Source organism: Saccopteryx leptura, chromosome 1, assembly GCF_036850995.1.
Source record: "Saccopteryx leptura isolate mSacLep1 chromosome 1, mSacLep1_pri_phased_curated, whole genome shotgun sequence".
Taxonomy (NCBI): Eukaryota; Metazoa; Chordata; class Mammalia; order Chiroptera; family Emballonuridae; genus Saccopteryx; species Saccopteryx leptura.
Window position 1 is genome coordinate 93547975 of NC_089503.1, and position 14675 is coordinate 93562649.

Consider the following 14675-nt stretch of genomic DNA (forward strand, 5'->3'; position numbering starts at 1 on the left):
GAGTATCACTCCCTAGCGGGTTTGCCGGGTGGATCCTGGTTGAAGCACATGCAGGAGTCTGTCTCTCTGCCTCCCCTCCTCTCATTGAATAAAAAGAAAAAAATTCTGTGAATTTTGATTTTGCTAAGGAGCTGATTTTAAGACTATGAGTATAGTCTCTTATGTTGGTCAATATTAAAATATTCCTGTTATAGCCTGACCAGGTGGTGGCGCAGTGGACAGAACGTCGGACTGGGATGCAGAGGACCCAGGTTCGAGACCCCGAGGTCGCCGGCTTGAAGGTGGGCTCATCTGGCTTGAGAAAAAAAAAAAAAGCTCACCAGCTTGGACCCAAGGTCGCTGGCTCGAGCAGGGGGTTACTCGGTCTGCTGAAGGCCCACGGTCAAGGCACATGAGAGAGCAATCAATGAACAGCTAAGGTGTCGCAACAAAAAACTGATGATTGATGCTTCTCATCTCTCTCCATTCCTATCTGTCTGTTCCTGTCTGTCCCTCTCTCTACTCTCTGTCTCTGTGAAAAAAAAAAAATTCCTGTTATAAAACAAATCACTCACCAGTAAGCAGGCTGGAATAAAACCTTCATCTGTACAGTGTTCTGCATATTCCTTTAGATGTGAACTTTCCAAAATAAAAGTCTGGCAGGTAGAAGTGAGGTTTTCCTGTTGTAAGTAACCTAAATGAAAAATAAAAATTTAAATAATTTTAGTAAATTCTGCACTTTTGATAAAACTGCTATTAAATATGCTGGAGTCCCCATTGGGTGCACGTGTGCGCAAGTGCAAACACAGACACACACACAAATTTAGAGCAGGTTCATTTCACAAATGGAATCTCAGGTAGTATGTGTTGGGAGTCTATACCCTTATACAGAAACACCAATTTGGCCTGACCAGGCAGTGGTGCAGTGGACAGAACATCAGCCTAGGACACTGAGGACTCAGGTTCAAAACCCTGAGGTTGCTAGATTGAGCATGGGCCCATCTGGCTTGAGTGCATGGGCCCATCTGGCTTGAGTGCATGGTCACCGGCTTGAGTGTGGGATCATAGACATGACCCTGTGGTCACTGGCTGAAGTCCAAGGTTGCTGGCTTGAAGCCCCCTGTTCAAGGCACATATAAGAAAGCAATCAATTAACAACTAAGATGCTGCAACTATGAGTGATACTTCTCATCTCTCTCCCTTCCCGTCTATCCTTCTCTCTCTAAAAAAAACAACCATCCAAAAACAACAACCACCAGTTTGTGCTGCCACAAAGTAAAATGCATAAGGATAGATGGCCATTTAATGGGAAAAACCCTAGATAAAATAGAAAAATAAGGTGTTTGATAAAGTGTAATTACTGCATATAGAAGAATCAATGTAGTAACAGATAAACAACATAAAGAAATAATATTTGTCTACTCCATAACCTCAATATTTGAGACAGAGTATGTGGTAAACAGCTGCAATCAATAAAAGCTACAGGAGCCCTCCAGAGAAAGACCACTCCCACTGGATTTATGGCTTAAAACGAGACCAGCTAGATCCAGCCTGGTGACTAATTTCACCTAATGGTAAACCCTAACCTCATTATACTCTCATTGTAATACATCAACATGCTAAACCACACACCTGGTGCTGCCATGATCAGAAACAGAAAGCCCATACAGGGACACAACAGCCACCAGAGTTCCTCTGAGAACCTCCAGCTCCTTCCTGGGAAGATCCTGAATATTCATTCTTTTATTGAATACCTTACTCCCTCTGTGCCCTCCAACACCTGCCATTAAATGGACCCCAGTAAAGGAAGCAAATTCCCTAAGGAGGGGCTGCTCTGTCTGTAGAGTAGCCCATTCTCTGTCCCACTGCTTCACCAATGCTGGTTCCAATTTGAATTTCATTCTGTCTGAAGCCAAAAACCCACACTGGGTCTCTGCAGGCTCCTGGAATGTCTGTATCATCTCAATTAGGTCAATAGATGGTATAAATTAACTTAAATGATCAAAAAATCTATATCTCCCAATGTTATTTACGTGTATACTTATTTTCCTAACAGTTTAAGAGGAAAAAATTGAACAAAAATACTTCTTTCAATAAAAGGTAAGAAAGGCACTCTTAAATTTTATGCCCCTTGGGAATCAGAGCATTAATTATTTCAACAAGAACTTTAACATTCTCATATAACTGACATTTATGGAAAAATGTTATGAACCACTGCTCGGTAGCTTTACACATATGAACTTATTAGTCCTGACTAGCAGCCTATCCATGTTCTTTTGTATTTTAGGGTTACTAAAGTTTAACTAAACCAGTGGTTGGCAACTGTGGCTCGTGAGCCACATGCGGTTCTTTGGCCCCTTGAGTGTGGCTCTTCCATAAAATACAATGTGCGGGCGCTACCTCGTAAAGGAATGTACCCTACCTATATAGTTTAAGTTTAAAAAATTTGGCTCTCAATAGAAATTTCATGGTTGTACTGTTGATATTTGGCTCTGTTGACTAATGAGTTTGCCGACCACTGAACTAAACCAACCACTAAAAACAGTTTAGCACAAAAGGAACAGTAGAGAGGAAATCAGAAAAAGTTTCTTACTCTTTTCGGTTAAAATAAACATAGTTACTTTGAGGGAAAACAACTGTTGGGCAAATGAGTTTGTAAAATCTGTATTTTCTGAGTTTGCTCACTTTTATTGTTAAAAATGGCGGCTGCCCACATGAATGGCGCTGCGCAGTTGAAACTGCTAATTACCATCCTGCATGGGAAGGGCTGTCATGCTAATGAATGCTGAAGGAGGGGCCTTTGTGGGCCCAGGTAGTTTTTTAGGAGGAGGAAGAAGAAGAAGAAAAAGAAGCCAAGATGGAAGGGAAGGAGAGAGAAGCCAGTTTTGCAGAGTAAGAAGCCATGTTGGCATATGGGGAACCAGAGGTGACTGAGACTAGCGGGGGTCTTTGTTCTAGGAAAAACCAGATGTGTCAGTGGCTTTGGGAGCCCTGAATGGAAAGGGAAGTGTTTTCCCTGTATGTATTTACTCACCGGCTAGAATAAAGGAATGGCCTATCAGTTTTTGGCTCCACTGTTAATTTACAGTCTGCCCAAATCTAATGGGAACCTGCATGTGCATGGTCACGACGGCCACGGCTTCTGACCTTACAATCTAAACTCTTCAGGACTCAAAATGCTTCATCTATAAGGCATCATACTTGCCTTGACGTGTGGATCAAATCTGGTTAAGTAACTGTGCAAAGTCCTTCAATCACTTCCCACAGTTTTTAGTTTAAACTTCTAAATTTTGAATGGCTTCAGTAGGAATAGTGGATTGAGGACCTCCAAAATTCCTCTCCTTCATTAAAAGCAATGAGAACACTGGCACAAATGATCAAAATCAATTTTTACAGAACTCTTAAAGATAAAATCTTGCAAAAATATGAAAGCTGCCCTGGCCAAGTAGCTCAGCTGGGGAGAGCAGCATCCTAAAGCACAAAGAATGCTGGTTTGATCCCTGGACAGGGCACACACACAGGAACAGATTTATGTTCCTGTCTCTCTCCCTTCCTCTCTCTTTAAAATGAATAAAATAAACAAAACAAAACAAAATTGAAAGCATTTACTGTTTAAAAATGGCTAAATGTTAGTATGTATAGTGACCATTGTGGCATTTTAACTTGCTCTATGCTCTATTCTCATACCCGTTTCCTCAGGTTAGTAGTGCATTTGAAAATCTACAGCCTGCAATCACTGTGAAAACCAGCAGCTCAACAGTCAGTGAAGGAATCAGATGGAGCTGGAAATCTTCTAAACCCCATTCCCAGAAACTGTCATGATATGATCTGTGTGACAGTTATAAACTCTCACTTATATAGCTTAATCTTTGAATTGAATCTGCACTCATCCAGTGCAAACAATCTTCCCCTTGGGGTGTTTACTTAAAATAATCAGCAAGAGTTGCTTAACACCACAGCTGCCTATAACATATAGCTCGGGTAAAAAATAAGCTAAACAAAATCACATAAAAAAGAAAAGCTGGGGAGAAGTCCATATGGGGCTTTGAAAAGCTCAGATATGGTCCTGGGATACTAGGTCATGTGCAAGTGTAGGCAGTAAACATACTCAGAAGAGATCTGACAAGGCCCTAAGCCAGTGGTTCTCAAACGTTTTGAAGTCAGGGTGCATTTAAAATCCTATAAATAATTGTAGGTGCACTATATACAAATTTCTGAGAAATATGTTTTAATAATTAAGTCAAATATTAAAGAAAAAAATATAAAGGCCAAGCATGCTTTTATGGTAAACAAAATAAATATGACAAAATTAAATTTATTCTGACATTAAATTTTTTGTTACATTTTTTGAGTTATGCTTTTTAGAATTCGTAAAAAAGAGGGGTTAAAAATAAAAGACAAAAAAGTTATCTTTTTATATATATAGATACATTCTTAGTAAGATTTAATAAATTTAGCAGGTCCCAGCATGAATGTGTTAAGTTTTTTCATTCTTGTGTTTATGAGAAACATGAGCCTGATGTGTCCTAGTGATTTCTTCAATGTTTGGGCATATATTTGAAAGGCAAACTCTCATTTCCTAGTCAATACATTGAAGAATTCCTCTCTTTTTACTCTTAATTGTGTTGAGTGCAGAAAACCCCCACCATACATATCATCTTAACTTTACAGCAAACAAAGGATAGAAGAAACTTGCCTCCAGTCTTTCGGGGAACATGGGGGGTAGTGTAAACAATCCAGCACCATAGCCTAACAGCCTTTTGCAACCTAATCAGGCAAGTGAGGTGGGGGGTTGTGCAGACTGTCAGCTTACAGCCAATTCCCCACACCTCTGTCTCCCCAAAATCTGAACTCCAAAAACCATGTTGGTTTTTCGGTCCCCAACAAGCACATATTTCTCTGGAATACCACAGGGCACACCAGGAAATCTTTTAGGGCGCACACTTTGAGAACCACTGCCCTAACTAAGCCCTCACCTCTGGCTGAGCAAGTATCATATTTTCCCATGTATAAGATGCACCTTAATTTTACGGCCCAAAATTTGGGGAGAAAAATGTATTAAAATTACTGAACTCAAGTTTTATTCATCATAAAATTCATACAACTCCTCATCACTGTAAAAATTCCCATCCATTAGCTTGTCCTCATCTGTGTCTGATGATGAATCACTGTCTTCAAGAATGAGTGCAAAACAAGTGCAAAAAAGCGGGAAATACAAGTTAAAAATATCTACAACCACCGTATAAGATGTACCCAGTTTTTAGACCCCTATGTTTTTCGAAAAAGGCTGCACCTTATCCATGGGGAAATACGGATACTAAGAGAAATCAACTACTAAGATAAATGTTGAAGCACGCACCAACCACACACAACCCTGTGACAAACAATGAAAAACGTAATGACTTTAATTACTTAAGGAAATCAATGTCCAAACACAGAATATATACTTAAATAATGTAGATTTTTACTACAGAATTAGTTTAGGAAATTAAACAAAAAGAAATTGGTAAAACAACAAGGAAGAGTAATAACAAACATGGGGGAGGGAGAAAAATTTGATTACAAAAATTGTCACATTATTTGAAGTGTTCAACTGTCAACAAAAAATTTTGAGACAGAGAAACAAGAAAGTATGGCTCATCTTTGGGGGGGTGTGGTGGGAGAGCAGTTAATAGAAAATATGACTAAGAAAGCCACAACAGTAGGCTTTAAATCAGCTATTTTAAATAAGTTTGGAGAACTAAAAAAAATCAGGCCTAAATATCTAAAGGAAATTATAACAATGTTTCATCAAAAAGAAATAAAAGAGGTAGAAATTATTTAAAATAAGGCCCTGGCCTGTTGGTTCAGTGGTAGAGCATCGGCCCAGCATGTGGATGTCCTGGGTTCAATTCCCGGTCAGGGCTCACAGGAGAAGTGCCCATCTGCTTTTCCACCCTTCCCTCTCTCCCTCCCACCCTCCCTCCCTACCACAGCCAAGGCTCCATTGGAACAAAGTTGGCCCAAGTGCTGAGGATGGCTCCATGGCCTCTGCCTCAGGCACTAGAATGGCTCTGGTTGCAATGGAGCAATGCCCCAGATGGACATTGCCCCCTAGTTGGCATGCCAGGTGGATCCCAGTCCCAGTCAGGAGTATGCAGGAGTCTATCTCTCTGTCTCTCCGCTTCTCACTTCTGAAAAATAAGAAAACCCCCCACAAAACCCAATAAAACAAAACAAACAAACAAAAAAACCAAGTTGAAATTCTGGAGGTGAAAAGTATAACTGAAATGAAAAATTCACTAGAGGGAGCTCAACAGTAGATCTGGCAGGCAGGTGGAATACCCAGTGAACTTGGACATAGACAAACGAGAGTATCCAGTATAAAGAATAGAAACAAAAAAAGAGATTGTTTTAAAGTGAACAGTATCAGAAACCTGTAGAACACATCAAATGTGGCAACATAAGTATAATGGGACTCCCGGTAGGAGAGGAGACAGAAAAGAGCAGAAAGAGTATTTGAAGAAACAATATCCAAGAATATATATAAAATTTTTTTAAAGTGAGAACGCCCCAACTGGGATCCACCTGGCAATCCATCTGGGGGAGATGCTTGAACCAACTGAGTCACTGGCTATGAGAGGGAAAGAGAGAGAGAGAATGGGGACAGGGCGGGGAAAAAAGTAGATGATTGCTTCTCATATGTGCCCTGACCAGGGATCTAACTGGAACATCCCAACACCAGGCTGATGCTCTATCCAACCGGCCAGGGCCCCCAAATTTATGAAACAAATTAATTTACTTGTATAGAAAGCTCAAGAAAGTGCAAGTAGGGTAACTCAAAGAGATCCATACCAAGACACATCACAATTAAAATGTCAAGAGACAAAGACAGAATCTTGAAAGTAGAAAGAGAAGCAGCTCATCACATACGAGGGATCCTAAGTAAGATTAACAGTTGATTTTTCATCAGAAACCATTAATGCCAGAGACAGTGAAATGACACAAAGCGCTGACAGAAAAATAATCAACCAAGAATTATTTATCAAGCAAAACGTCTTCAAAATATGAAATCAAGATATTGCTAGATTACACCTGACCAGGCGGTGGCGCAGTGGATAGAGCATCGGACTGGGATGCCGAGGACCCAGGTTTGAGACCCCGAGGTCGCCAGCTCATCTAGTTTGAGCAAAAAGCTCACCAGCTTGGACCCAAGGTCGCTGGCTCGAGCAAGGGGTTACTCGGTCTGCTGAAGGTCTGCGGTCAAGGCACATATGAGAAAACAATCAATGAACAACTAAGGTGTCGCAACGAAAAACTGATGATTGATGCTTTTCATCTCTGTCCGTTCCTGTCTGTTTGTCCCTATCTATCCCTCTCTCTGACTCTCTCTGTCCCTGTTAAAAAAAAAAAAAAAAGTTATTGCTAGACTAAAAAAAGAAAGAATTTATTGCTAGAAGACTTGTCCTATAAGAAATATTAAAGGGAGTTAGTCCTCCAGGCTAAAATAAAATGACACTAGACAGTAAATCAAATTCACATTAAAACATAATGAACAAAGCTAACAGTAACTAAACAGGTAAATATAAAACAGTAAAAATAATTTTTTGTTTGTAACTTTTCCCTCTTTACTTTAAAAGACAACTGCATTCAGCAATAATCATACATCTGGGATGACAGGCATACAATATATAAAGATGCAATTTATATGACTTTAACAGCAAAAAGTAGGAGAAAAAGAATGGAGTTACTCAATACAGGAGCAAAGTTTATTTACTTACTGAATTTATTGGGGTGACAGTGTTTAATAAATTTATATAGGTTTCAGGCATGCAATTTTATTTTAATTAAAATTTTAAGGTCAGTTTATTAAACTCACTGATAAAATCTTTCAAAAAAATATTCTCCACATTTTCTGAAACAAAATTGATCTACCTCCATATTGTTTCCATGATCCTCCAAGAACTGGACTGATGTGTTAGGATTATGATCTGTTTCAAGCAGCTGTTTCCCACTTAATTTTTCCTGTTTATCCTTCTTTCATTTGTTTCTTTTTAATTTCTAAGAATTCTGTATCAAACTTTGCTTTTCAACTTAAGAAACTTGTGTGTGTGTGTGTGTGTGTGTGTGTGTGACAGAGACAGAGAGACAGAAAGAGGGACAGATAGGGACAGACAGACAGGAAAGGAGAGAGATGAGAAGCATCAATTCTTCAATGCGGCACCTTAGTTGTTCACTGATTGATTTCTCATATGTGCTTTGACTGGGGGGCTACAGCAGAGTGAGTGATTCCTTGCTCAAGCCAGCGACCTTGGGTTTAAGATGGTGAGCTTTACTTAAACCAGATGAGCCTGTGCTCAAAACAGCAACCTCGGGATTTTGAACCTGGGTCCCTTGCATCTCAGTCCGATGCTCTATCCACTGCACCATTGCCTGGTCAGGTCAATTTAGGAAACTTAATTGTAACTGCAATGACAGAAAATAAGAGCTTTTTGGCTTCTTCTGATTCTTTTTCTGTTTCTTTTCCTCTTCTAGTATTTATCTGATTCACTATTTCATTTAATTTTTCTTGCACAGTTGTCATTAAAGTAAAGATCACTATACCAAGATTTTCTTCTGCCTGTAATGCCAAAAATCTAAAAATGCTTGAGACATTATCTTCTAGATTTTTCTGGGAGAATATTTCATAAAGGGGGCTTCATCTGGGTATTTCTCACTGTGAACTTGAGGGTAGTCTGGACAAATTCACCATTTTCTCCAGCTTCAGATGTCACAGTAATGGTGAAGTTGGGAGGATTTTCTGATAATACCAGTTAATGACACTCTCCAACCCCTCTTCACTCATCCCCTTAATATCCTCACAGCACTGCTGTACTGCCGGTGAAAGAGGACATGAATAGGACTGGAGCTATACAGGGGTAGCTGAAAGACATCTGCCTGTAAAGAAGTCAGAGGAGATGAACTCCAGAGTCTCTAGCTTACTGCACTGCCCCTTGCCATAATCTGTCATTGTGGCCCTCACTGTTGCGCGTGGATCGCCCAGCCATGCAGGCAGCATGCTGCAGCCAGGACCACAGCCACACTGAGAGACTGGACAGTGGCCAGGCCCAGGCGCACAATTCTCTAGTACAACATCTATATATTGTATTGTGTGTTCACCATCCCAAGTCAAGTCTCTTTCCACTACACAAAGTTTTTATATAGCAATGAAAGTAAGTTGATTCTAATTAAAAGATTGTTTTAAGTTCATTGTAATCTCTAAGCAAGCACTATGAAAATAACTATAAAAATATAAACTGTTTAACACAAAAAAGGCGGTAATAGAGAAAGAGCAGAACAAAGACATCTGGCATATAGACTACAAATACCTAAATGGCAGACAAATGTACACTTTATCAGTAATTTAATTAAATGGTAATGAAGTAAATGCTCAATCAAAAGGTAGCAATTCACAGAACAGTTGAACATATAATCCAATTATATGACTGAATAAAAAAGCTTTTGATTCAAAGATACAAACAGGCTGAAAATAAAAGGATGGAAAAAATATAACAATTAAACAGTTACCAAATAACAGCTGGAAAGGCTATACCATATTAGACAAAGTAGGCACTAAGATAAACATTTTTACTAGGAACAGAAACGGTAAAATATTTTCAATTAATCAAAAACGTAAGAATCACAAGCATATGTGTACCTAACAGCAGAAGCCATCAAAACATAAAGCAGAAATCAAGAGAAGTGCAGGGAAAAATAAACAATTCAATAAAAGTTATAGCCTCTCATATCCCACTTTAAATAAGTAGACAACTAGAAAGAAGATCTAGAAAGAAATGTAAGACCTGAACACTGTAAAACAATTAGACCTTACACTTCACCTGACAACAGAAGAAAACACATTCTTCTCAAGTGCTCATAAACAATTTGCAGGATAAACCATTACTAGGACATAAAACAAGTAAGAAAAAATTTAAAAAGACAAATCATACAGAGTACACTCTCTGACCAGAGTGAAATTAGAAATTAGTAATAATAAGAAATGTAGAAAATTCACAAATATAAAGAAATGAACATTTTTCTAAAAACTCACAAAGGGTCTATGAATAAATCACAAGGAAAATGAAAAAAATTTTGAGATAAGTAAAAACAAAAAGAAGCCCTGGCTGGGTAGCTCAGTTGGTTAGTCATCCCAATATACGAAAGTTGCAGGTTTGATCCCCAGGTTAGGACACAAACAGGAATAAACCGGCCTGATGAAGCGGTGGTACAGTGGATAGAGCATTGGACTGGAATGAGTCAGACACAGGTTCAAAAGCCCGAGGTCCCCGGCTTGAGCATGGGGTCACTGGCATGAGCTCAAAGGTCACCGCTTGAAGTCCAAGGTCTCTGGCTTAAGCAAGGGGTCACTCGCTTTGCTGTAGCCCCCTCCCAAGGCACAAATGAGAAAGCAATCAATGAACAATTATGGAGCTGCAACTAGAACTAATGTGTCTCATCTCGCTCCCTTCCTGTCTGTCCCTCTCTCTCTCTGTCTCTGTCAAAAACAAACAAATAAATAATCAATCAATAAATGCATAAATAAGTGGAACAGATTGATGTTTCTCTCCTCTCCTCTCTAAAAAAAAAATCAATAAAAAAAGGGAAACAAAGACACATTATACCAAACCAAAATGTATTGATTGGTTGCAGCTAAATCAGTATTTAGTGGTATATTTACAAATGTAAGTACTTGTATAAAATGAGGAAAATATCTCTAATCAATAATATATCCTTCCACTTTAAGAAATTAGTAAAACAAGCCTGACCTCTGGTGGCGCAGTGGATAAAGCATCGACCTAGGAACAGAGGTTGCCGGTTCAAAACCCTGCACTAGTCTGGTCAAGGCATATATGGGAGTTGATGCTTCCTGCTCCTCTCCCCTTTCTCTCTCTCTCTCTCTCTCTCTCTCTCTCTCTCTCTCCCTCCCTCCTCTCTAAAATGAATTAAAAAAATAATAATAAAATAAATCAATAAAAAGAAATAAAAAAGAAATTTGTAAAACAGCAGACTAAACCCATAGAAAACAAAAAATATATCTATGTAATATGGTATATATACAGTGTGTCTATAAAGTCATGGTGCACTTTTGACCGGTCACAGGAAAGCAACAAAAGATGATAGAAATGTGAAATCTGCACCAAATAAAAGAAAAACCTCCCAGTTTCTGTAGGATGATGTGGCAGCATGTGCGCATGCGCAGATGATGACATAACACCGTGTATACAGCGAAGCAGGCCACAGTCATGCCAGTTGAGATGTGAACAGTACAGAGGAAAGTTCAGTGTGTTCTGTAGCTTGCTAAATTTGAATCCGTGACCAAAGTGCAACGTGAATATTGGCGCGTTTATAACAAAGCACCACCACATAGGTATAACATTACTCAGTGGGATAAGCAGTTGAAGGAAACTGGCAGTTTGGTGGAGAACCCCTGTTCTGGTAGGCCATCAGTCAGTGATGAGTCTGTAGAGGCTATACGGGATAACTACCTAAGGAGCCCTAAAAAATCTGTGCGTGAGCCCACATCGAACTGCACTGAATAGGTATGAAACTGGGAGAGAGTTTTCCTTTTATTTGATGCAGATTTCACATTTCTATCTATTTTTTTGCTTTCCTGTGACCAGTCAAAAGTGCACCATGACTTTACAGACACACTGTATATGATAGGAGGGGAGACAGTGAGACAGACTCCTACATGCTCCGCGGCCAGGATCCACCCAGCAACCCCTTCTGTGGCCGATGCTCACAACCAAGGTATTTTTAGCACATGAGGATGATACTGGGACTGGGATCAACAGAGCTACGGCTGCAGAAGGGAAAAAAGGGAGAGAAGAGGGAGAGGGAGGTGGATAGAAGCAAATGGCCACTTCTCTTGTGTGCCCTGACCAGGAATTGAAACTGGGACTTCCATTCGCCAGGCCAACGCACTAACCACTGAGCAGCCGGCCAGGGCCTAATACAGTATATTACTAAAGGTAAAAAACCACATTATCATCTCAACAGATGCAGGAAAAATCATTCAACAAACTGCAACACTGTTTCACAATTTAAAACACTAAGACTAGAAGGTAAAGTTTTTTTGTTTTGTTTTTTGTATTTTTCTGAAGTTGGAAACAGGGAGGCAGTCAGACAGACTCCCACATGCGCCCGACCGGGATCCACCCAGCATGCCCACCAGGGGGCGATGCTCTGCCCATCTGGGGCGTTGCTCTGTTGCAACCAGAGCCATTCTAGCTCCTGAGGCAGAGATCATAAAGCCATCCTCAGTGCCCGGACCAACTTTGCTCCAATGGAGCCTTAGCTGTGGGAGGGGAAGAGAGAGACAGAGGGGAGGAGAGGGGGAGGGGTGGAGAAGCAGATGGGCGCTTCTCCTGTGTGCCCTGGCCGGGAATCAAACCCGGGACTCCTGCATGCCAGGCCGACGCTCTACCACTGAGCCAACCGGCCAGGGCCTAGAAGGTAAAGTTTTTAACTGAGTGAAGTTATCTACTAAAATCCCACAGGCCCTTTGGTTGGTTGGAGGGTAATCCTGATATGCCAAAGCTGTGGGTTTAGTCCCTGGTCAGGGCACATACATGAATCAACCAATGGAATGCATAAATAGAGTGGATCAGCAAATCGATGTTTCTATCACCCCTCCAAAAAAAGGTTACATAGTAAAATCATATTGAATAGTGAAAGACTCAAAGCTTTCCCCATAGGATCAAGGAAAACACAAGGATGTCTTCTGCTCTTGATACTTCTATGCAACAATGTACTCAAAGTTCTAGCCTGGGCAATTAGGAAAGATACTGAAATAAAAAGCATCCAGGATAGAAGGAAAATAGTTAAATATCTCTATTTGCAGATAACATGATGTTCTATATAAAAAAATTTAAGGAATCCATCCACACAGAGAGAAAATCTGTTAAAACCAATCACTGATATCAGTAAAGTTACAGGGTACAAGATGAATATACAAATGATATTTTATTTATATACACTCACAATCAAATAATGAAATAAAGAAAAAACAATTCCATTTATAATAGCACCAAATGAAAAAAAAAACATAGGAATAAGTTTACCAAAATATAGGACTACACTAAAAAGTAGAAATCATGAAAAATATTAAAGAAACTAAATAAATGAAAAGATATCATTGTTCATAATCAAAAAACTTAATACAGTACTGTTAAGATGTCAATACTCTCTAAGTTGATCTACACATGCAACACAATCTGTATCAAAATCTTTGTGCAAATATTAACAACACAGAAAGACAAAGGACCCAGAATAACCACAAAAATCTTTTATTTTTTTTTTTTTTTTGTATTTTTCTGAAGCTGGAAACGGGGAGAGACAGTCAGACAGACTCCCGCATGTGCCCGACCGGGATCCACCCAGCACGCCCACCAGGGGCGAAGCTCTGCCGCAACCAGAGCCACTCTAGTGCCTGGGGCAGAGGCCAAGGAGCCATCCCCAGCGCCCGGGCCATCTTTGCTCCAATAGAGCCTCGGCTGCGGGAGGGGAAGAGAGAGACAGAGAGGAAGGAGGGGGGGGGTGGAGAAGCAAATGGGTGCTTCCTATGTGCCCTGGCCGGGAACCGAACCCGGGTCCCCCGCACGCCAGGCCGACGCTCTACCACTGAGCCAACCAGCCAGGGCCAACCACAAAAATCTTAAAAAAGAAAATATTGAAGGACTCACACCCATTCCAAAACATACAAAGCTAAAGTAATCAAGGCAATCTGTTACTGCCATAGGACAGACTTATATATCCATGAAAGAGAATTAACAGTCCAGACATTTATGATCAATTGATTTCGGAGTACCAAGTCAGTACAAATGAAGTTGAGTGTCTTTTCATGTTTTTTTTTCACAGAGAATTGAATAGTTTTTCAACAACTGGTGCTAGGACAACTGGATAGCCACAAGCAAAAAAATGATGTTGGACCCTTACCTCTTACCACATACAAAAATTAAAACAAAACAAATGCAAGAGTTAAAGCTATAAACACTTAGAAAAACAACAGGTGTAAATCTTTGTTTCTGACTTTGGATTAGGCAATGGTTTGTTAGATATGCCATCTAAAAAATAAGCAACCAAGGAAAAAATAGAATATTAAAAAATTTTGTGCTTGCAAGGATACTAACAAATAAAAAGACAAACAGTAAGCAAAATAAGAAAATATTTGCAAATCATACATTTGAGACTAGAATCAAGAATATATAGAGAACTCTTATAAGACAAAGAAAAAATGGACAAAAGATTTGGAGAGCCCTTTCTCCAAAGATGTACAAAGTAATTATAAGCATATGAAAAGAGGCTCAACTTTCATTTATCATTAGAAAAGTGTAAAATAAAACCTACAATGAGATATAACCAACTGATACTAAGATAACTAGAATTAAAAAATTCATAAATACAGATACTGCTTGTCTTAAATGAGGGTATATCCCAATAAATCCATACTACGTTGAAAATATCATAAGTTGAAATGCACTTAATACGTCTAATTTACTAAACATCATAGTTAGCTTAATCTGCCTTTCATGTGCTCAGAACACATATTAGCCTACAGTTGGGCAATCACCTTGAGTTTCATCTTAAGAGCGATTGCTTTCCCTTCTCAACAGAAGCTGGAAATACAGATGGGAGTTTTGTCATGAAGGAATGTTAAAATACAAAACACAACACCC

The 14675-nt window shown here is 39.6% G+C and overlaps 1 protein-coding gene and 1 pseudogene across 3 annotated transcripts in view; both read right to left on the reverse strand.

Annotated features, from left to right (window-relative positions):
- Nucleotides 1-14675, reverse strand: part of NPAT (nuclear protein, coactivator of histone transcription) — a 67340-nt gene that overhangs the window by 42260 nt on the left and 10405 nt on the right. For 2 of the 3 annotated variants that reach the window (XM_066371610.1, XM_066371609.1), the window contains exon 2: nt 555-673. In XM_066371610.1, coding sequence (XP_066227707.1) covers nt 555-673 — 119 coding nt within the window. Of the gene's footprint in view, nt 1-554; nt 674-14675 lie in introns of those variants that run through there. The other variant, XM_066371611.1, reaches the window with a different exon arrangement.
- On the reverse strand, nt 7834-8762 carry LOC136389710 (RWD domain-containing protein 1 pseudogene; annotated as a pseudogene).